Source organism: Cyprinodon tularosa, unplaced genomic scaffold (assembly GCF_016077235.1).
Source record: "Cyprinodon tularosa strain WSP-4 unplaced genomic scaffold, ASM1607723v1 ctg362, whole genome shotgun sequence".
NCBI classification, from domain to species: domain Eukaryota; kingdom Metazoa; phylum Chordata; class Actinopteri; order Cyprinodontiformes; family Cyprinodontidae; genus Cyprinodon; species Cyprinodon tularosa.
In genome coordinates, this window is record NW_024039077.1 from 1245705 (window position 1) to 1270713 (window position 25009).

The following is a 25009-nucleotide window of genomic DNA, read 5'->3' on the forward strand; positions in this document are numbered from 1 at the left end:
TTAAAAAGGGTTTTGGAGATTTGTTTTTCGCCACTAGTGTTAGGTTATTGCTATGAGCAGAAATCGTTCTATTTTTCTACCTTATCCCTGCTAAAGAAAATCGGTCTGGAGCTACAAAAAATGAAATAAACTTCTGGCATTTAGGAAATAACGTTTATATTTCTTTATAAAAAGCTATGCAAAACAGAATTTCATTTTATTTTGAAAGTTGAATAATCAAATCATTTGATTTGTCTTTTATATTTAAGAACAAAAAAAACTCTTACTTTATGTAATTTGCAACTAAATGATGAAAAATAGTATACAGTATATCATCAATAAAAATTGGTGTAAGGTTTATAATTAAATTTATTTAATTCAATTCAAAAATACTTTATTAATAATACCAAAGGGAAATTAAATTAAATTGCCTCTCAGGCTAGTAACATGAAAATGTAATCGAATAGAAATACATGAACATACATCCACATAAACATATCTAAAACGGTAATAACCAAACAAGGATGAGAATCTACTTTAATTCACCTGTTTTACAGATTTATATAGCAAAGTATCATCAGCATAAAAGGGATTTTTCCTGATTCTTTCAAATATTGTTAGTAATAGGAACCACATCTACAATAAACCCATTGAATCCTGTGTTACTCCGTCACTAGCTCTAGTTTATAAGGATGATGTATCATTAAGGTCCTAAATTTTCTATATTTTACAGGTTGAAATAAGTTATTTATAAAATAAAACCATAAACCCTTCTAAAATGGGCCCCGCCAGTCACAAACGTATCTGGGAATGGCTGATGAAAACAATCACTGTTATCCGTTAACCGTTAAGATTTAAGTCACAAATAATCTCTTTGTTTTTTTTTGTCTGTGATTCTCTCTCTCTATCCTGCCAGGAATGTTTATGTTTTTCCTTTTGCAAAAAAACATGCTGCTAGGTTAAGCTCTTTTCTCCAATGCAAAACAAAATCCAGAGAAGGGCCCAACTTGAATCAATGACACTGAAACCGAGAACAATAGCGATTAAGACTAGGATTAGTCTTAATCTAGTCAATCTATGTGGTTGTTGGTTATTCAGAAGCGTGAGACACCCATAAATCACTCTTAACACCTTGGAGTTTGAGGTGTAATCTGTTTGTTTGGGGATTATATAAAAAGTAATCCCTACATGGACGCAGTTTAATGATCCTGGGGATCACAGACAGAAATATTGACATAATTACCAGGATAATCCGAAGAACATATGTCTAAAAGCAACCATTTCACAGTTTTTTATTTTCTTTATAAGAGCCAATTTATCTTTTTCTTTGTTCTTGAACCTTTAAAAAGAAAACTTGTAAGTAGGAAGGTGGCATGAAGCCCTTCAGCCATCTGATGGCAGCATTGCTTCAAACTATTACTGCAGACTGAAACCTCTGACGCATTTGCTTTAGAGTGAGATGGCTGTTTCTCATTTAGATGGATTATTTCTACAGATGCTGGCAAAATGCAAGCTTAATATAGTAAAAAAAAAAGTAGATAATAAGCTGAACCAGTGTTTTAATCTAATGCTTAAATTAGAGGAAGAATGTTGGAAGACGAAAATAGAAAGCATGATGTTTCTAATGAAGAGGAATACCCACAGTTTTAAAAATAGGCCACAACAGTCCTTATATAACAAGTTGGACGTGAGCTTTGTTTACAGTTTCCCTGCCTCTACAATCTAATGGGTGTAATCACTGTGAAAGCATTGTGTTGCAAATTTCCAATCCTCATTAATCTAAATAACACCCAAACATTTCACAATCACTTTAAAAACACAGGGGTGTTTTTTTCTTTTTTTCTTTTTAACAGTTGATCAGCGAGATTTGCATGTGACTCATAGATATGCCAAAACAAGTCTCTAGAATGTGTTTTTCTGTTCTCCGTCTCGCTTTCATTTTACCCTGGTATTTTCGGGGATTGTTTACACCGGGCGGTGATCCTCCTGTTATCGTTTCTACGTGCGAAAGCGAAGTGATGGGAAAGCAGGGGGCGGGGCTTGTCTGTTTTGAATGGTTGGATTGGCCAATAGGCGCCGGGGCTTCTGGGCGATAGACAGGCGGAGGTTATAGATTCTGTGAAGTAGAAGCCGCACGATCATCCGGGTGGTCCACCATATTATGAGAGGCGTTTTCCCTTATATTATTAGGCTGTTCCTAGCAGTGTTGATTTTTTAATATAAAACAATAATATAAATGGTCATGAAGGGAAAAAAAACATTAAATGGACTACATGTTCCATCAAATAATATTTTCTGTTATCAAAATGTATCAGCTGAATACGAAAGACTTTAATTTCAGAATTCTGACTTTTTTAAAATCAGAATTCTGACTTTAATCACAGAATTCTGACTTTTTTTTTCTCAGAATTCTGACTTTAATCTCAGAATTCTAACTTTCATCTCAGAATTCTGAATTTTTTCTCCCACATATCTTCATTCGTGGTTTCCATCTACATTAAGATCCAGAATACTGAGAAAACGTCAGAATTCTGAGAAAAAAGTTAGAATTCTGACTTTTTACCCATATTAAAATAAAATAATTTATTTTTTAAATCAATTAACTTTTTTTTTTTTAGTGGCCCTTATCCTCTTCCCTAACTGAACCTTAAGTAGCACAGGTTTTTCTTTTAGTCTCTTGTTTTGAAAATAATGTCTAGACAAAAAAATATTAAAGACTACGAGCTTGTGATAAATAAATCTATCTATCTATCTATCTATCTATCTATCTATCTATCTATCTATCTATCTATCTATCTATCTATCTATCTATCTATCTATCTATCTATCTATCTGGGTTAACTTTACAAGTAAACTTGTTTTTTTCAAGGAGAACTTGCCACTCACAATATGGCGGCTGTGCTGACGTATCTTTCCTACGGGACAAGGTCTCCAAAGCGCTGTCTACATTTCTCTGTCTCTCTCGCGGGGCGCCCCGCCCCCTCTGGCTCTGTGTTTTATTCTGTTTTTAGAGCAGCAGCGTCACATGTTGTTTTCCTCCAGCATCAGAGCGGTCACTGATCTACAAGCACTGCTGTTTTTTTTCTTTCTTTTACCGCAGCGTGCATACACGGCAGTTGTGGAATAAATCGAACGGGTCACCTTAAGGTATTTTCTTTTAACAGTGAGTGTTTTTATTATTATTATTATTATTATTATTATTATTATTAATTCTGGAGAAATGGCAAGTCCTCCTGCAACGGGAGGACACCTGTTATCTAATGGGACGAGTGACTTGAAGAAGTGCGGCTACCTGCGGAAGCAGAAACACGGACACAGGCGCTTTTTTGTGCTGCGGGAGCCCACGGAGCGCAGCCCTGCTCGGCTGGAGTATTATGAAAGCGAGAAGAAATGGAGAAACAAGTCCGCCGCCAAGCGCGTCATCACTTTGGACTCTTGTCTGTGCGTAAATAAACGCGCCGACGCCAAACACAAGTACCTCATCGCCCTCTACACCAAGGACGAGTATTTTGCTGTGGCTGCAGAAAACGAGCAGGACCAGGAGAGCTGGTATACCGTTTTGAGTGATTTAATTGCAGAGAGCAAAGTGTTTGACAGCCCTGCTTCCACATCCTCATTAGTAGGCTTTGAGGATACAACCTATGGACAACTTTCCCCTGCAACAGCAGCCTATAAGGAGGTGTGGCAGGTGAACTTAAAATCCAGAGGCTTGGGTCAGATCAAAAACCTCACCGGAGTGTATAGGCTGTGTTTATCCAGCCGAAACATCAGCTTTGTCAAGCTGAACACTGAAACAGCAGCAGTCAATCTCCAGCTCATGAATATCAGGAGATGTGGCCACTCGGACAGCTTCTTCTTTATAGAGGTGGGCAGATCTGCAGTCACAGGGCCAGGGGAATTTTGGATGCAGGCAGAGGATTCGGTGGTAGCTCAGAACATCCATGAGACCATCTTAGAGGCGATGAAGGCCATGAAGGAGCTCTCTGAGTTTAGACCGAGGAGCAAAAGCCAGTCTGCCAGCACAAACCCAATTTCTGTGCCTTCCCGGCGCAACCTCAACAACCTCCCCCCAAGTCAGACCGGCCTGGTTAGGAGATCCAGAACAGACAGCATGGCTGCCACATCACCAGGGAGGAAGTTCACATCCTGTCGCATTAGGACGGCCAGTGAGGGAGATGGGAGCGTCACCAGGCCTGTGTCGATTTCTATACCGGTTTCTGAAAGTCCCTCCAGTCCCAGTTCTGGGAATCACCTCATGAGGTCCCACACCCTCAGCAATGGGCGCACCTGCAGGATGCTGGAGTCTGCTTCCAATCTCCATCATAGTCGTTCAATGCCGGTATCTAACTCCCCTCCTGCTGCCTCCAGCCCTATTAGTGTGTCTCCCAGAGGAGGAGCAAGAGTCTCAACACCAGACAAAGGTAGAAGACCCTTCAGCTGCAGTGCCTCCATATCTGGCTCCCTCAGCGACACTGGCTTCCTTCTCTGTGATGATTACAGCTTAAGCCCAGGTGAACCCAAGTTTCTTACTTTGACTAGAAGTGACACTCCAGACTCCCTGTCTAGCACACCACCCTCTCATGACTTGAGTGACCCCTGTGGCTACATGCTAATGGACATGGCTAACGGTAGCAGGTCTGGTTTTGGGATCGACGGTCAGATTTCTGACAAGGCATACAGGAAGAGAACACACTCTCTCACCACACCACGGCAACAGAAAGTGGTGACCCCACTGTCCTCAGCTTCCTTGGATGAGTACACTTTGATGAGGTTGGCCAATGGACAAAACTCCCAATCTGCTTCACCCAAAGTGTGTTATCCAGAGGATTACGGCGACATAGAAATTGGTTCATCCCGGAGCTCCAGTTGCAACCTTGGTGATGATGGTTATATGCCCATGACACCAGGTGTAGCACCCCAGTCTGGTAAGGCAGACAACTATGTGCCCATGAGCCCTATGTGTGTCTCAGCACCAAAGCAAATTGTCAACCCAAGGGTGCATCCACAGGCAGTTTCCAATGGCAGTTACAAGGCCAACTCCCCGTGTAGTGGCTCTCTGGAAGACAATGGCTACATGAGGATGTGGTGCGGCTCCAAATCCTCAATGGACAGCCCTGACAGACACGGCGAGTACATGAACATGTCACCAGGAAACCCACCACCTCTGCAGACACCTCCTGATTACTACTTAAGCCCGGTCACTGGGGAGCAATCGCCAATAAGGCCAACTTACCAGCTGGGCTCCCTCACACTGCCTGCAAAACTTCAGTCATCCAAGAATGAAGACAGTGGCCAGTATGTATTGATGAGCCCACAGAGTTCAAGGCAGAGGGCCGGGGAGTCAGACTATTATTCAGTAATGCAGCCATCTGCAGGTCAGATGTCCCCTCTGAGTCCCTCAGTTCCCTCCCCAGGCAGGAATCGTCGAGCAGAGAGTCTGGCTTACAGAGGAAGGCTGGGGAGACCCAACAGGCTATCTCTAGACACCCTGAGAACCCTGCCTAGCATGAATGAGCATCCCCTTCCCTTAGAACCTCGCAGCCCTGGTGAATACATCAACATTGAATTCAGCAGCAACAGATCCTCCCCACCATCGGTCATGTCAACCGAGAGTCAGTCTTCATCTCTGGGGTCCAGCAGTGGAGGCCAGGGAAGGTCATCCCTTTCAGACTACATCAACCTAGAGTTGGGTTCACACTCACCCAAAGAGGCTGACACTCCTGTTGAGCGACTGGTCACTCTGCCAGAGCATTCCTCATGCCCCGGCTCAGATGAGGATGTAGTTTACCACATAGAAAGTGAGAAAAGTCCCCGAAGCTACGACAATGTGGTGAACAATGACTACACTGAGATGACATTTGGGATGACTAGCTCCCCCCCACAGCTTGTTCCTCAGAACTCAAGGTATGTTCCTCTGTGAAATGTATTTTTCTAGCATTGTCTATGGTTATTTCACCACTATGATGGATAACTCAGTGGATAGAATCTTATTTTCCTGAAAGGAAAAATAAAACACACCAGTGTTTGTTTGTTGATTTTAATGTTAATTTTAAAACATTGTTCCAACAGCCAGAGCTGCAGGGAGAGGAGGGTATCCCTTGAGGACCAAGGTGTTCCTGAACGGATTGGGGTCTTCCTGCTTGGAACAGGGACCTCCTCTATTGTGGACCCAGACTGCTCCGCAAAGGTCATCCGGGCCAATCCGCAGGGACGCCGCCGCCACAGCTCGGAAACCTTCTCCTCCACAGCCACCGTCACCCCGGTGTTTCCCTCCTTCGCACGCGGCGACGCCATGAAGAGGCCCAGCTCGGTGGAGAACATCTCATCGCGCAGCAGTGAGGGTTCTGACGAGGAGTACGGCAGTCCCGTGAACCGCCACAGCTCAACCGGCTACCCTAACGGACTCAACTATATCGCCTTGAACCTGCTGGACAACAGAGATGTGGAGAAATGTGGGGACCTGGTTGGCTTTAAACCCACCATTAGCTGCAAAGGGGGCGTCAACAGATTACACAACACACCTTATGTCTGTCTGGGATTCAAGGAGGCTGCAACCACTGCCAAAGGTGAGTACTGTATTAATGAAGGATGCTAGATCCCTAGCTGCTTTGGTATCTTGTACTTTTTTAATTTAGGGTGTCTGTACCAGTATTTAGATGAATGGAGGCACCTGCAGGGAGACCTATAGTACCAACCTCGGTTATTTACAGTTTTTACCCATCAGGAAAACATTAGTTGTTTGGGTTTGAGTCATGTCTGGTATCAGATAAGAGTCCATCGGCTTAAACTAGGAGTAAGTATTGATTTGGCTGGTTATGATGAAAGTACATAACTACATGCAAACTGTATATACCTACTTATATAAGTATATGAGGAAGAGGTAGGGGTACAAAACCGCAAATCTGTAAGAGTTGAACTCAGTCTTTATTTCTAACAAGTGCTGCTCTAAAAAGCTGCTGCTTTTTAGTTGTTCACATAGTGAGGGAAAAAATGCTGGAGGCATTTCCTCTGTACTTCAAATTAGCTCTGTGAATTTCAAAGTACACAAGTAGGTTGGGCCTTCAGCAGCCCGTCATTGGCTCTGAAGTCTTATCTGTGGTTACCCTTGCTTCTAAATGTTAACCTTTAAAGGAATAGCAGAATACTAGAGCAAAACAAAAAAAGTGTTTGTTTTTTTACAGCCTCTCGAAACTCTTCCCACAGAACTTTGTTCTCCCATCTTTTTCCCTGATGCATGTGAACACAGCACAAGGCTGTGGTGAAACGTGACCAGAGCTTAGAAGTAAACAAGCACCATGACAGAGGAGCACTGCCGCTGCTTTGCGGCTGCAGATGTCAGAAATATACAAGCCACATGCTTACCAGGGCTTGATGTGGAATTTTTTTTGGTTCATTTTTGTGAAGATAAATGGAAACCGCAGATACGGGATTATTAGAAAAAAAAACGTTCAGAATTAATACGTCAGAAGCTTTTCAGTTTCACCATTAAATGTGTTTAATAGGTTTTGCGTGGCTTGACATCAGTAATGGAATGTCACCGGAATAGAAGCTGGAATGTTATTTCCGGCTGTTGTTTTTCCACTTGGACACGCATTTGGATGTTGCTTATCAATTTGACCTCAACAACCCCCCCATTCCCCACTTTTCCCACTGTCCTGCAATCAATACTTTGTCCTGGAATATCCCTGTGAGCCAACAAGAGCTGTTGGCAGGCAATGGTAAACAGGTCTGACCCCTGCATCCCAGGGGACCTCGCGAGTGCTTGTGAGCACGTAGAGACTTTGCAGGGTTGAGTTTGGGGGAGGAGGATTGGTGTGTAGACCCCCGACATGTAAGGCTTCAGTACAAGTATGTGGGAGTTTGGTTCTCAGGTAACTGAAGGTCACGGTTTATGTCATGACTGAAAAGGTTTTAAAAGTTGCTTTGAATTAGTTGTTGTTGTTGTTTTTTTTGTCTGGGCTGCTGGCCTTTAGAATAGCAGCTTTTATTTCTCCACAAACCCCCTCTGTAAAGAGAGAGAGAGAGGGGTTACGCTTCATTTTTAGCACACGGTCAAGAAAAATGCTGCCTAAGTTCTTCATATTTGCACAGTCAGTGACGTTGGTAAACAAGGTGGTATTCAGCAAGCTAAGCCCGAAAGATGGAAACTTATCCCTTTTTCCTGAAGAGCCTTTATCCCGTTCCCCTCCAGGTTCAGGATCTGGTTTAGGCCGGAATGTGTTTTTTTTTTTTTTTTTTTTCGGGCAGCGCCTCTTAATGTAACATCAGCATTGCCCCACCCCCACTAGTTGCACATTGCGAGTGAATCATAAAAACAAATACTATGTGAAAGCTCTTAAAAAGTACGCCAATCAATACGTCTTTTTGTTTTGTTTAAATGGTTTTATGGTAAAATGAACATTACTTAAACTTAGAACTAAAATGTTCCGTGATTTTAGAGCTATTAGGGATAGGGCGCCACCTACTGGTTGGGAGGAGTTCAACTTGCCTTCGCTTTGAAAACATCAACGCTAGGACTTTCCTAGGTGGTAGCATGTAGAGGAGTATGTCGTCTTTGGGAATGCATGATTTGAAATACATTCAAAATATATTTTTTGATTATGGTAATTAAATGACAGAAAATCAGAATGTATTGATCATGTTTATGAGCTGTCAGTCTTGCACAGCAACTGGTGGGGGAGGGGCCAGGAAGTAGTCAAAGCAGCTTTTGTTATAATTAGTTTTTCTATCCGTGGTTGTCGACATGTGTTGCAGCTCATGTTTCGAAGAGGGTGAAAATATTTTAACTGCTCTAATAAAGCTTCTCGCCGACATGGTAGAGGGTGGAGGAAAGGAAAGAACATACATGTGGACTGTTGCACGTACGCATGCAGAGCTGCTCCACTGGTGCAGCCTGCCTCACTGAGACCTATAGTAGACTGTTGTTTTTCCAGCGGTTTGCAGCTTGAGGGAGAGGAAACTAGTGAAAGCATGTATAATGGGGCAGGATGACACGTGCATTCTGCTGCCCTGTTGCCTCATTAGGCTGTTCGTTTACCAGAAGTAAGACAGGCGGAGAGCAGGAGGGAAATGGAGCGTGGTCTTGTGTACGGAGAGGTTGGAGGAAGTTTTTCTCTTTTTTGTAATGCTCTTTTTTTTTTAAAGACGCTCAGGCTCTGAAGTCGGGTTAATTGCCCGTCTGCAGGGGCCCGTAAAATATCGCAGGGGCTATTGGCAGAGATTCCGTCTGGAGAAGGTTATTCGATGCGTCCGGATGTCCTGCTGGGAATTCTGTCCCAAACCCTACAACCTTTTTTTCATTCCAGCTAAACACCTTTGCTGATTGGTTAACCTTCTCAGTGAAATCCAGTTTGGCTGAATGGCTTACAAGGGCAAGTACCCCAAACAAATTAGCCCTAAGTGAGTGAACTGGACAGCACAGATGGCTGCCACTTTGTCCAATGATTGGTTTTTACACCTGGACATGTTTTCTTTTCAAACCTCCCACCTACCATGTCGGCTCAGACGCCTGGCATTGGGGTCAGGAGTTTGTTTACCTCTCCAGTTTGACCGGCCTCTCAGCCCACGTGACCGGCTGGCGGTGTTTACTTCTGCTCTCCGATTCAAGGCTCCGGCGAGCCACGGCTCAGCCAGGTGGATGTTCTGTACCCGACCCAGATTAGCAAAGTCAGCCGTGTCTGTTTCCACCTCCACGTCCAAACTAACACCTTCATCTGCCCCTGGCAGCAAATCAGCTGCGGATCACAGATGTAGATCTTAGCAGGGTGGTGGGGAATAGATGCATGTGGAAAGAATTGGTTAAGGGTGAGCGTGATTGAAGGAGTCTTGCTCTTTCACTTTGAGCACTAGTGGCAGATGGCCACTTTTCAGAGGGTTAGTGTGTTAGAGGTTTGGGCTTGTAATAAAAGGGGCAGAGGGGTCAAACAGCTGCAACCCCGGACTTTCTTCATGCCCTGTGCACATATCGGCATTAAAACACATAGACCTCTCTATACGGCCGGCTGCAGTTCACCCTCTGCTAATGACAGACTACCATCTGCCGCTGCCTCGGGCCGCAGAGAGCACGCCCCATCAGCATCAACTGTGTGCTAGGAATTTGTAAACCAGATTAGATGCATCCACATCCATATTCTCAAATCCCGCTCACCAACCCCCCCCAATCCTTGACGTCATCCGCTGAGTTGTGCCGTGAGTGATGTCATCGCAGGGACGATGCTGCAGCACTGAGTATCCAGCATGTCTTCCTGTAATATAGATACATCTACATCTCAGTCTAAGTTTTAAAATATATTTATTTAATTTTGTTTATTTTTGATGATTTTAATTTTTTAAATCAAATTATTGAAATGAATTTCCTTTTATTTATTAAATAATTTATCTAATTTCCTTATTCACTTGGCTATCTTATAAATTTCATATTCTCTGTATTTTTTCAGGTTATGATTTCTACGGAAGAGGATTAGGGCCAATTTTATTTCAGTTTAACATGGGAAAAAAGTCAGAATTCTGACTTTTTTTCAGAATTCTGACTTTAATTTCAGAATTCTTACTGAATTCTGACAATAAAAAAGTCAGAATTCTGAGAAAAAAAGTCAGAATTCTGAGAAAAAGTCAGAATTCTGACTTTTTTCCCATGTTAAACTGAAATAAAATTTAAAAATCAGTTAACCCTTTTTTTTTCCCCAGTGGCCCTAATCCTCTTACCTACGTAGATTTCCCATCCTTTGTTTAAGGGATCTTTTCAGCCAATCAGCTTTCAGCCTTCTTTAGAAGACATGGTGTACTTCCTTAACTTTTGTATAGCGATAAATTAACTCCATCTGATCTATTCACTAAATCAGGAAGTAGTCTAGTCATCTGTGTGCAGCTTTATCTTTTTTTTCTTACCATTTAAAATAGTTAAAAATGCTCCTTAAAGTGCAAGATTTAAAAAAAAATATTAACAAATTAAAAGGATGGAAAAAGAAAAAGAAAGTGAATCAAATGTGACAGTGAATTAAAATATTTAAAATAATGAAATTCTGGTTATGACGTTTAATTGCAGCAGATGTTTTTTAGAGTACAGTTAGATGCATATTTTGATTTTTTTTTTTTCTGTATAGTTTGCAGAATTACACATTGCAGTGACACCTAAATGTACCCATCAGCCTGATTGCCCTGTCCACCCCTGCTGTCAACCTATGCAAATCCACCAGATGTTATATACTTTATTTACTCTCGTGTAAGAGCAGCGTTTTTGCTGCTGGCATCTCAAAAGGCCAAGCGTGCATTGAAGGGTGGAAATCCAGAAATGCTATGCTACATGATCTGTGCAGAACAAACGTACGCACGTAGCCTCAAAGGATATTCAGTCAGAGTTTCCAGGCAGCGTACATGTGTGTGTGTGTTTGTGATGGCCCAGGGAGGAGGAGAGGTGAGTGGGGGAGGTGGGCGCTAAACTAGGCCGGGATGTTCCAGACAGAAGCACTAACTGCGTGGCCAGCGTTCCCCACATTTAGCCGGCTACGGCTCCAGAGTAGATTACAGCCTCCGCAGGCGGGATTAGATAGTTGGGGGTGGAGAGGGGGGGGGAGGGGATCGCGATGAGGACAAGAGGCTTGGTCGTTGGTCAGCAGCTGGGGAATACGTAACCCAAGGTGCAAACATGCGCTGGCTGCGTTTCGTCATCCTAAGCGCACATCCCTTCATAAATGCATCAAATTGACAATTCAAAGGTATATCAGCAAATCAGAAAGGAGTGAATTCTGTCAGTAATTGGCGTGGGCTGGAACAACACCTTATATTACATATCAATATCTTGGAAAACGAAATGACAACAATTATTATTAATAACAATAATTAGTTAATGTTCTTAATTTTAGCATTTTTACCTGGTGGTAGATGAAAATATGGAACAAACACCTGCAGAATGGATTTATTTATGTGCATGGCCTCCTTAACCTCCATAGGAGGGTCTATGATGCTGTTTTATTGCCTGTGACTGGGATGATGGCTTATTTTGCTAAATTTGACAGCATTATGAGTGTTGAATTTTCATAAACGTTTTGTTTTCAGTTTTATTGTCATTAGACCATTTTCTTTTTAAATCATATACACCTAAAAATGATGGGATTAAACTTCCCATCCTTTCCTGCGGAACATATTGGTAAATTTTGTCTCTCTTATAAGCAAGGAATTTTTATTATTATTTTGTTACAGCCTGCTGGCTTCACATTTTCAAAATCTTAGTAAAAGAAGTTTAAAATTTAGAAACTGTATTTAAAAAAGACTGTTTTATTAATTCCTTCCTCTTTCTCTAGTTTCTCTAAACGAACAACTTTTCAGGAATAAGACAAGCCTCTTAATTTTTTATTTTTTTTAAACCACCCTTTCAAAATTGCAATTGGCCAAAATGCACCTCACTCTTCCACTTCTTCCAATAGCAGCACTTTTCCATTTGACCTTCTTTGCTCAGCCTCCAATCGCATGCGAGCGAACCCTGCGTGAACATCTGTTAAACACAACCAGAGTTCCTGTCCGTGCGCTTCATATCACAGATGCTGCAGCTTGCTGCCCGGCCTCCTGTGCTCGGCGTGTATCCATGGCAACAAGAGCAGCACAGCGACAGGAGAACCCCCCCCCCCCCGCTCACACATATACACTCTCTGCCCCAGCCCCCACCGCTCTGCATCCCAGATTATGTAATTACACGAGCGTTACAGAACAGCCGCCTTGTCCAACACACAACGACGTATATAAACATAACTGTCCTTCAAGAGCCTTCCAGGGGCAGCAGCTGGTGCTTTAGCTTTTAAACATCACCTTTATTCTTGTTTTCCACAAATGAATGTGTAAAACACTTCCTGTCAGGAGGAATAAATATCCCTGTCAATATGCATACACCCAGATGGATGCAGATAAGTGCAATAAACAAGGAGAGCAGAACTTCCTGTTCTGGATATTTAAGCAAAATGTGACGTTTGTTGGTGTTTTTTTTTTTGTTTTTTTTTCTGTGGCAGGAAAAACAATCCTCTGACTCTGTGAATGGGTTCACACTGTACAGTACAAAAAGCAACACGGTGTTCCCTCGATGCTCTTACGTCTGCTGTCTCAGAGGTCTGCTTAATTGGCGCCAGTGTTGTTTGTGAGAGCGTAGTAAAAGAACAAACATGGGTTGAGACGGACAAAAAAACAACAATGATGCATGATAAAGCAAGATTTACAATAATTTACATTATGTATCATAATCCTATCTGTAATGTTGTTTATTGTTCGGCTTTTAAGTCGGGTATTTATGCAAAAATGTATCAATTAAATGGGTAAATAGATCTATTTTTAAGCTTATTTAACTAAGAAATATTATTTTTTAAGGCAATGCTTATTTGATGAAAACAAACAAATGCTAAAACCTCTCGGTTAACATGATCTACTCTTATTAAATTCAAATAATCCCATTCTAAGTAATTAACTCCCCAAAGCTGAAAAACAAAACAGCCCTTGCATCTCAATAAAAATTTTAACTGCAAGAAAGATTATGATGCAAAAGAAATGTGGTTTTTCAACTTTATTATCTTTATTGGACCTAAATATTAAGTATGGGATTTAATAATTTCATGATTTTCGAGAGCTCTTTTTTAATAACTGCCAGAGCATTTCAAAACCCAAACATATTGTGAGAAAAACATTTTTTTTTTTTGTGTGCTTTTAAGCAACGTAAAGGTGTAGTTATCTCAGACATTTACCAGGAAAGCTCAGCAACGGGTGGGGGAGGGACATCACTAACAGCAACCGGAAGTTACCGGTGTTATACCGTATTTTCTATTATATTAACAAGACATTTATTGTAGATTTGTCTTTTTGAAAATGTTAAATGTTTATTTCTAAACTTTTTCTCCTTTTTTCTGTCATCTCTTGCAGACTGAAGGACGTGGCTCGTCCTCGGATTTGGTGTCTTGACCTGCTGCTCGAAACAAAAACAAGCAAACAAAGAAAAAAAGACTTTGCCCTTCCGCCGGGGCTCTGTGACCCGAAAAGACTGTGTAGACCTATTATCATCGCAAGCCGCCAGCTAGCACGCACCCAAGAAAAAAAAGAAAAACAGGTCACCATCCTAAATATGTAGTGTATCTGAAGGCAGTGTAGGTGTTTATGTGTGTTGGTACTTCTCCTGCACTTTGAGAGGCCATTTCTCCTGTGACCTAAATAGTGGCACAAGCACAGAAGCAACGATAGTCAGACAATAACAAATCTCTAATGGTACCCAGATACCATTATTTACTTGAGGGTAGCTTAACGTCAGTGTGCAAGTGTTTGTATCTTAGACTCAGTACGAGCAACAAGTGTGTCAGTGAACCATTCAAACATGCTGTAGGGATGGAATACCAAGGTACACTGAGTAAATACAAATATTTATATATAAGATATACATTAGACGTTTTATTTATTTTTGGATGATGAATGTCTGATAAGACCTACGAAATGCCTTAATGTGTATACTTTCCTTATGTTTTCTTTGAAATAAGAGATAGATATATATATAGGGTATATTTGTTTAGACCTACATCTCTATATTGTTATCTTGTGAAAAGCAAAGTGCATAGTTTACCATTAAATATATATTATTTCTGAAATGTACAGAACCAGTTTGGCTGCTTGATATCGGATTTATTCTATTAATATTAATATTAAAAGTATTTTCTTAAATAATTTTATTCATTCAAACCCATTTTATTTTTTTGGTCCGGATAGAAAAAGAAAACTATTTCTAAATAATAATAATGTTATGCATGTCTTTGTTACTTAACTCAGACCCTAAAAAGAAAAAAAAACACACCAGGCACTGAACCTCTCACAGTTCCTCAGTCACTTGAGCCTGAAAACCTCAAACACTCCTACCTTCAAACCAAAGGCTTGTTGTTCTGACTGACACAGGCCACCCTGCTGTGATATCTTTTGACTGTACAACTGTAAAGTTGAGATGATAAAGGAGGGGTTGAGCCAATGCAAACTGAACATTGCGAAAGGTTGGGGGCACAGTTGAGAACGTATCTGTGATTAAGACAAAGAAGAATACATAACTTAAAAAATACAGTAGCATCTGACACAATTGTGGAGTTTCAAAAAGGATCCTAAATCACTGCTTTATTCTAGTGTAAATGATTAAACAGTGTTGATTTTTCTAGATGTTTTAGACGTCGGAGGGGATTGATAGAAGTGAAAAATAAATATTATCACCAAATGGCGATAAAAATGAGGACGCATAGCTAAAAGGTGCGAGCCATTTACTGTTCCCAATATTTGGTGGTTCCTTGGTGGTTTTGTTACCCAACAAATTGACAAAAGACATTTCCAGTAACGCTTAATTTTGTACCCACATCAAGGAAAACCAATAGATACTTTGACAAATGCTTATTTAAAAGTAAATTATGATGGTCAGTTACTTTAAAGGGAATTCTAAAAAGAAGTCTGGTTAACAATTGTCGCAGGATGTGATAGAAAATCGACAAAAATCATGAAAAATTAACAATAAACATACTTTAAACTGAGGGAGTTTGGGATAAAAATGGCAATAAGTGCGAATTAAACCGATTCTCTAATATTACCAAATGTTAGCTAACGGCTGTCACAAAACCCAGGATTGTAATGAAATAAACTTAAGGTTTTCTTTCTTATAACCCAAATATTATAAGTAATTAAATGTCTTTTTATGGTACAAAATGTAAAGGGCAACCAATGGGTACAAAATGAGGTAGAAAATGGCCGAATTATTTGGAGCCTTCTCTGACATTAGCAATCGTTAGCTAAAAGCTTTCAACACAAATTCTGGACTGTAATGAAATGAGCTCAGTTTCTCGCTAATAAACTATTAAATAGTTTAATAATATATCTCAAGTGAAAACTTTAAGCATATGGGTGAATGCTGACATGTAGCATTACTGCCTCAGTACACTGCTGTATATCATCGCAACTTTGCTAACAATAGCTGACGTTAGCTGCTAGCTACTAGGTTGTACTAGTAACGGTGAAAACTATGTAATCAAACGATGAGTGGCGTATAAGATGGTTGAGATTTCATTCAGTTACAGAAAAAACAAAACAGATAAATGCAGAATGTCAAATTAAGGATCCTCCAAAATGGCTGCGGGGGTGTTCAAAAACACTTTATCTTGACATTTATTGAGACGTCTGTCTTTAAGCAACATCTCTGCCGACCCCAACTGGCTCCAAACCCCTTAGGTGTAGATTGTAAAACTTTTACATGTGTGAATGTATGATTTTTGCGGGACTACCGCAGACTTTAAAAGGTTTTGAAAGTGTTAAATAATATTGGAGCTGTACCAAGCTAACTTATGGTATCTATTTATCTTTTAAAATGTTCTTTTAACTGTGTATATATATATATATATATATATATATATATATATATATATATATATATATATATATATATATATATTATGTAAATAGAGAAGAGTTTACCTAAAAATATTGTATACAGAGAGTTCTTAGATTTGACTTCGGTTGCAATTATATTCGTGTGTAAAGAATTTGGCTACAGATTTTTAAAGGGGAGGGTGTCGCTTTGGGGCTGTACAGTGTATTTTATGCTTTTTCTCCCTCACTCTATTGATTATATATAAAACAACAAAAATAATCTTGGTTTATTTTATTATAGAGATCTATTTGCCTTGTTGACACACTTTACCTAATGGCATATATGCAATAGTGACATGAATCAAAAATAGTTTACAACTTTGGAACCAAATGTAACATTGCATTGATCTTCTTTTCCATTAAAGGGGGGCTTTTTTGCACCTTTGTATATTTTGTTTTTCTGCCAAGTGTTTTTCATTGCTGGGAAATTTTGTTCATGACATGTCTGAAAGCAATTTCCCAATTTCTGTGTCTGAACGGATTGTTCTTTACTTTGACTCGGTCTGAATGTGCTGTCTTCCGTTGTACATAGTTCGATATACTGTTTATTGTGATGCTCACGAGATAAATATGATTTATAAATTCTGGTAGACGAGTATTGCTTTTGTCTGTATTAATTATGAATAGCTACCAACATAAATGAAATAAATTATTGAAAGAGTTACTGCTTTGTCTTGGTTTTTGTCTCAAGTTACAGTGTGTTGTGCAACGCTGACTCCTCTTTCATGTAAATGGGTTGGCACCGAGTCAAATCACTTCCCGTACACACAGAGGATATCCTGTCTCTGTCTCTAAAATAATTTATCTTTGCTAGTTTAGAAATCAGGAAGCTTATAGTGAGCTAATGACTTCCTATCAGGCCATAGTTTTTCAAAAGATCACATAATCTGAATATAAAGTACAAGAACATTTCCGCTTAAGAAGCAACCAATTACAGAAGTATCTCATGTCTTGCATATTTCTTCTGCTTTTGTCCTGTATTTACAACTACAAGTTTAAGACTAAGTACATTTTAAAATCAGATTTAAAAAAAGCAATAGCTCCCCTAAACCAACTAATTTCAAGTTTTTCCTGATTGGAGGGTTTAGAGCATGAATGGTCTTAAACCAAATAATTTGCTGAATCACAGTTTATTGACAATTAACAGAACGGGTTTTACTAACCCCTTACTAACTTTAAATGCAGAAGTAACATTCTCCAATGTGTGATCCCTAAACTTCAATTGCAATTATATATTTTGCTCTTTTTGAATTGAATAAATAAAATATGTATTAGAAAACTATCCTTTTCTGATATAATTTGCTTCATGATCAAAAATATATGGATGAATAGTTCTTTGCACGGCGCTGTACATTGTATGACAAACAAAAACACACACAAAAGCATTCGGCAGGGGGCTTTCTCCAGCTGTATTAATTAGCAGTGTGACACAGTTATAGAGGCTCTGCTCTGCTACCAGGCAGAAACAAGCCTTACATAAAAACCCAGCATCACACAGTCAGTAAGAACACAGTGTTCCGCAGTCTTCTCTGCACAAATGACATCCTGCAAAGGAAAAAGAAAACCAAAAATGAGAATAAAAAATAATTATTTCTTCCTTTCTTCACCATGCAATTAAATAAGACTATACAGTATGCTGGGTGTGTGAATTTCCTCCTTAGGACGTGAGCTGGAAGCTTCATCCCCAACTAAATAGTTAGAGTTCTTCTAGATTTTTGGAGACTTTATAAATTTACATCTTATAAACTGGCAGTGCAGGTGCTGCTTCCTAATGGAGATCCTATTTGTTCCGTTAAAACCCCACAATTAACACAATAAGAAGCTGAAAGTGGATTTGGTTATTTCATTACTACTAAACACCTGTTCCCATTGGATTTTAACCAACAGTTCACCACCAGTAAAGTTGTGTGATATTGTTCCTTTTTATGCTTTGGAACCGATTTACCCATTGCATTTAAATTAAGAGCATTATATGTGTTACTGTGAGTAGAATTAAAGTACGTCAGGGGCTTGGTTCTTTTGGCACCCTAGCCTAACCCCTGTGCTCCACTGGGCCACCCTGCCAGCTTGCTTCTTTCCCCTGCTGAGGCTCCTCAGGGGATTGGGAGTCACTGGCCCCATTATTTCTCCCTGAATCAGCCTAAGGAGGGTTTCAGCTAGGCTCAACAAAGTCCATGGTGCAGCAGCATGCAGAGCGAAGCTGTGACCCACTTACAGTAGCGTGCCTTAGCTGCATGCAGAGGAAAAGACCAAGAGCGCTGCACAGATTATCCCCTTGAAAATATAACATACTGACATATATAGTAAAAATACTGGCAAATGTGTCTAATAAAAACATCCTTTATTATTACAGTTTTAAAGAGCTTTAATGGTGCATATGATCATTTCTGTTTTTAATCGTCATATATACTTTATCATATGACTATTTTTGATAAATGTTTTTACATGGATACCCCATTAAATATGCAGTTCTTTAAAAATTTTGATAATTTTCTTTTATGTTTTTGCATATGCATTTAGCTCCAAATACTATGTGAGATGCTGATCCTGTCTCTGAAATCACTCCCCCTCCTCACTTTCACATATCATTCTTTTGCTTATACAGTCCTTTCAAGTCATTCCACAGCGTTTTATTAAGATGGAGTTTTGATATTTCATATCTCAGCCAGTCCTTGTTGGATTACCTGGTATGTTTGGGGTCACTGTTATGATGTAGAGACTTGTTCTGCTTCAGCTTGTGTTTATATATTTTTATTTTAGTCTTTTTTTGCTGCTAAAAGCAGCTCCAAACCAGGATTTTTTCGCTTACCGGTATATGCATCACATTTGGTACGATCTAGGTTGTTGTATTAGTTTTAATGCCCAGCATGTCCTCTATTCTGGTTCCAAGTAATAACATTTTAAACACAGCCATCCAAAAACACATTGTTTTGTTCTCTCAGGTAAACTTTTAGTATTCTTTATAACATCTCGCATAGCAACAGTTTCCTTTCAGCAGATCTGCATGCAAGTTTAACTAGTGGCATCTCTTTATGCTTATAGAGAGAACCCAGTGATAGGAAAAGTCTGCTGTTGGTCTCTTTTCCTCTTTTGCAGGGTTTTGGGGGTTTTGTATGGCCATACCTGTGGATCCTGGCAACTTTCCTTTAATGTCCTCATAAGAGACTAGTTTCAGTAAAGTTGAAAGGCAAATTCAAAATTATTTTACACCTCTTTTATATTTATAAGGTCCTCAAACCCTCTGTCTAAAAGCTCGTTCAACTCTTGCAAACTCACCAGAGAGCCAGGATCACACCGCAGTCTTACCCTGAGCCCTGCATGTGACCTTAACTATTTTAAGTGGATAAATAAATCTGGGGGTGCCCTAACAAAGCCACAGTTTTTTTTATTTTATGACCCTATTTGGTAATCAATACAAAAGTTTCTAAATGTTTGAAGCATTTCTCTGACATTTTTGAGGAGATCTGGCTTCCTCAGAGTGATTTCATCATGTTTCATTCCTTTCCTTCACAATTTCATTCTAAGCAGTCACGTGCAGTAGGTTTATTCGGACTTTGTTGTTAATGCTGATATATTTTTACCCTTTTTTTTCTCCAAATCAAGGCAATTTCTTATATTACCTAGAACTTTATGATATTAAGACATCATATATTCATTTTCCCCATTCTAACTCAAAAAAACAAACAAACCACTTGCACATGGTTGTCTTAGAGGAACCCTGTGTATAAAAGTGGAAAGTTCTCCTTTTGCTCTCCTGTCTTGCTAATACCATGGCATTCGGACTCCCTATGCTTGGACAGCATGTGGAGAGCAGGTCTTTCCCACTGTTTATAGACTCTCCTGCTGCTGTTTACCGAGCTGGCAGCCGGGTGGAAGAGTCCAGCCTCCCAGTCTGCATGCTGCCTCATCGGCTGACGCTCACAAACAAGTTTTGCAACGGAAATTCTTTGGGAAAACAGTGCTGTAAAAGAGCCAGCAATGAGTCGGTTGGTGCTTTGCTGTGACATATTTTAATGCTGTGGTATAGAGGAATCTAAAAATAAAAAGACATGATTATGCGTCTACTTTTTTACTGCAATTTAGTAAAAATATAATCAGTATTTCTCCAATTCTAATCTTAAGTGCATCTTTCCTGCAACATTTAGTTGTATTTATGATAGAATTAAATTCAGTTTATTTATATAGCGCCAATTCACAACACATGTCATCTCAAGGCACTTTACAGTGAGATGAAATAATCAGATTCATTCAAATTTTTTTAATCTAAGGAAAACCAGCTGATTGCATCGATTCATTGACTCAAAGGCCATCCCTCACACTAAGCATGCTTGTAGCGACAGTGGAGAGGAAAAACTCCCTTTTAACAGGAAGAACCTTCCAGCAGAATGAGGCACAGTGGTAGCAGCCATCTGCTGAGGCCAACTGGGGTTCAAGGAGAGAAAAGCATAAATAGACATAGATCAAATGATTGGTTCATTACCAAACTTGCTGACATACTAATTTGGCTTTTTGATTCATATGAGAATATACAGAAATCTGTTAAAAGTTGCAGGACTTGGCTTTTAGGGAGTGGGTTTGCAGACTTCTGTGGAACAAATGGCAACTGACAGAGACAGAACCCATAAAAGGTGTTCTGATCTGATTTATATCAAGAAAAAACAGCTTTTTCGTTGCGAATTCTGTGATCATAAATCCTATGCTCAAAAAGACCATCCAGTAAAAATCCACGTCAAATACTTTACTCTCTAATATTTGATCTCATGTGTTTGAAAACACGGCTTTTTGAGAATCTTTGCCTTAAGTCTTTTATCACCATCCAGTACATGACACGCAAGGTGAGCTTAGATGTTATGGTGAGTCTGGTGTGCACATAGTCATGCACATAAATCCGGGGGGATTATCTATGCTTCCATCTGTGTTTCTGACCTTTAATGTCCAAGCACGAACATTCAAAGACATATTGAGCTACAAAAGGGGGTATCAAAATGCTTCTGCTTTGCAAATACATGCTTATCATACATATATATATATATATATATATATATATTTTTTTTCTATTTTTTGTATAGGTTTATCTGATTTGAATGAGAAGCAGTTGGTGATATGATAAACATGATAACAAACCTATAGTAGGGTAAAAACTCAGCTATCTTTTACTATGTTATGTGTTTTTATTCTTATTATTGTTGATTTCCCAGCTCCCTGTCATATTTTTCTAATATTATTTTATATACAATATTATATGTTTGTTTTTGTTTGTCTCCTGTGCTGCTAAAACAAATTGCCCCTGATGGGATTAATAAAGTGGTCTAAATCTAAATTAGAAATTGATGTCCACAATAAAACTGTAACAACAACAAAAAGGGTATTTATGTATTTAACAAAAAATAATATCAGAATAGCAAAATTAAGTACAACAACTAACATATGTGGGTCAGGGCATCTTGCAAACAGTGCTTGCTTACAGTTTTTTGTCATTTAATGGCACATTTTATGTAAATCAAAAATGCTGCTGTTCTAGTACTAAATGAATTATTGTTGGCATTTGTAAATATTAATCTGTTTGAGGTCTGATTTATAATAAAGCTACATTATAAGTTTTATTTGTAATTAAATCTGTGATGCAAGTTAAACTCTGGTGTAAGTGGGAACAATTTTGTACCAATTATCCATGAACTCTCAGAAGGTGCATTCATGCTGTATGTAATTGCAGCATTTGAAAGGAGTGATTTACATGTAATTTGACTGTAAAGGCACGTTCAGGAGCAAATTAATCGTCAGGGAGGCAAAAGACAAGTTTTAAGCAAAGCTATGGTGCAGATTGGGTGATCAGAGGGATGCTTAATAAAATCTGAGGCTAGATGTGGTTGTGACGTGTGGTGATGGAGCATGTGGATAATTCGCCCTGTTCACTCTCATGTGAAAAGGCTTAATGGCTATCGTTTATTCTCAAGACCCCAAATATTAACACATGTTTGGCTCTTGTAAACTTGTAAAGAGAAAATCCAGGACATGGCTAAAGGTGTGCCAGGCCACTCATTCTAACTGACCAGCTCTGGGTTTTTTGATGAAACTTTTCATCACTTCCCCTCCATCAGTAACCATTTCATTCTACATTAAAAGTAGATTAAAACAGGAATATTTATTTAAATCATCCCACCCTGAGTCAACGCTTTGCAGAATCACCTTTAGCTTCAGACAACCACTTCTTGACTTTATCGTACCTCAACACAGAGTTCATTTCACTCAGCTTTCTAAAATATCAGTGTGGGGATTGTTTTTCTGTTATCTGCAGGGTCCCGAGGCTAAGTTCTGCCCGTGGCTAAGGTGTCTGGTTCCCAGCGAAAGCTAGAATCTGACTTTTCCTGACCTTTAGTCCAAAAGCTTGTTTACCTGTGGAGTGGAATGTGGAATTATGTAAGGCTTAATCTATCAGAGAGTACACATCCCTCTGTTACCCAGGCCACAGGACAACATCCACACACTAAAACACACGTCGACACTGACTCATAAACAGAAAAACAGCTCAATAGTATTACCACTCGGCTTGCATGTCGGCTTTACAAAAAAACAATTGTCAAATAAAGTAGAATAACAGCTAAGTTTTATTTCACAAATACAAACACTGCACCCACGTGTTTTATAGTTTAACACCAACTTTAGGCCATGCTTCCAAATGCATGTGCTTTTATGACCGATAAATGAGGTTTTATTGTCACACAACAAAGATAAAGGTCCACTAAGCTTACATTTGATGGACACACACAGTGGAAACACACACAGTCTGAGCCTGCGTGTATTCCTAGTCCCCATATATGGACATGTCCTGTTTTATTTTCCAAGTGTTCCCTACTGATATCTTTCTGTTACACATCGCTGTGTTATTGATGTGTTTTTCCAATCAATATTTCTTTCCAAAGCTTTCTCTGCCATTAAATCAAGTGATCATTGCATTGAATTTTGACAGTTTTAAACCCATAGAAACCAAAATATATAAGGTGCTGTTATAATCATGAAACATTACATAGAACTTATCATATCCCAAAATAAAGACATAATAAACCTATTCCAATATAAACTACCAGGGTCATAATCTTGGTGCTGATGACTGGCTTTATTAGTCATTCCATTCACCTGTCTAACTCTGCCCGGTTGCTCATTACCGCTCATCTGATCCACCTGCTCCTGCCTCTATTTATGGTACTTGTACCGAGCAGTCAGGGCCAGATTATCTTGTTCTCGTTCTCGGGGGCCAGTGGAGAGAAGGTTTTAGCATACCATTTTTTTTTCTGATTACTTGATGCTGACCTGTTCTGCCTCTCAGCCACTGACGTGGCTTCGGACTCCTGGAACTCTGAGTCTTCCTGTTCTGATCTGTTTCCCTGACCTGGCTTCAGAGTCCTGCATGTTCTGCAGCATTTGGGACACTCTCTGAGTTGCCTCCCGCATCTTGTTGGTAGCCCACCAGCTGGATCCTACCTCATTCTCTTACATGCCGATGGACTGAACTGTTAAACCAGGTTAGTGACTCACTTTCTTAATCTTCCTCCATTAGATTTATGTTTTCATTAACCCGTGTTTCCTTTTAAAAGAGTTTCCAGTGGCCATTTTAAATAAACGCCTTGAATTATCTTGCTGTCTTTTCTGGAATCCTGACAACAAGGCTAACTCTGGAGGAGCTGCAGACCATATTTTATGGTCTTTTTGTAACTGAGGCAAAAAGAAAGCCATACGAAAAACATATAAAATGGTGCTAGGCTTAAAAGATACAAGTGAACCCTAAGAGTAGTTACACTATATTGCCAAAAGTATTTGCTCACCTGCCTTGACTCACATATGAGCTTAAGTGACATCCCGTTCCTAATCCATAGGGTTCAATATGACGTCGGTCCACCCTTTGCAGCTAGAACAGCTTCAACTCTTCTGGGAAGGCTGTCCACAAGGTTTAGGAGTGTGTTTATGGGAATTTTTGACCATTCTTCCAGAAGCGCATTTGTGAGGTCGCACACTGATGTTGGACGAGAAGGCCTGGCTCTCAGTCTCCGCTCTAATTCATCCCAAAGGTGTTCTATCGGGTTGAGGTCAGGACTCTGTGCAGGCCAGTCAAGTTCATCCACACCAGACTCTGTCATCCATGTCTTTATGGACCTTGCTTTGTGCACTGGTGCACAGTCATGTTGGAAGAGGAAGGGGCCAGCTCCAAACTGTTCCCACAAAGTTGGGAGCATGGAATTGTCCAAAATGTCTTGGTATGCTGAAGCATTCAGAGTTCCTTTCACTGGAACTAAGGGGCCAAGCCCAGCTCCTGAAAAACAACCTCACACCATAATCCCCCCTCCACCAAACTTTACACTTGGCACAATGCAGTCAGACAAGTACCGTTCTCCTGGCAACCGCCAAACCCAGACCCGTCCATCAGATTGCCAGATGGAGAAGCGCGATTCGTCACTCCAGAGAACGCGTCTCCACTGCTCTAGAGTCCAGTGGCGGCGTGCTTTACACCACCGCATCCGACGCTTTGCATTGCACTTGGTGATGTATGGCTTGGATGCAGCTGCTCGACCATGGAAACCCATTCCATGAAGCTCTCTGCGCACTGTTCTTGAGCTAATCTGAA

The 25009-nt window shown here is 39.9% G+C and overlaps 1 protein-coding gene across 1 annotated transcript; it reads left to right on the forward strand.

Moving 5' to 3' along the window:
- Positions 1 to 3000: 3000 nt before the first annotated feature.
- Positions 3001 to 14823, forward strand: LOC119790360 (insulin receptor substrate 2-like). The gene is made up of 3 exons (XM_038295885.1): positions 3001 to 5883; positions 6049 to 6545; positions 13876 to 14823. Exons 1-3 carry the CDS (start codon positions 3200 to 3202, stop codon positions 13878 to 13880), a joined length of 3186 nt encoding a protein of 1061 aa, XP_038151813.1. The 5' UTR covers positions 3001 to 3199; the 3' UTR covers positions 13881 to 14823.
- The last annotated feature ends 10186 nt before the right edge of the window (positions 14824 to 25009 follow it).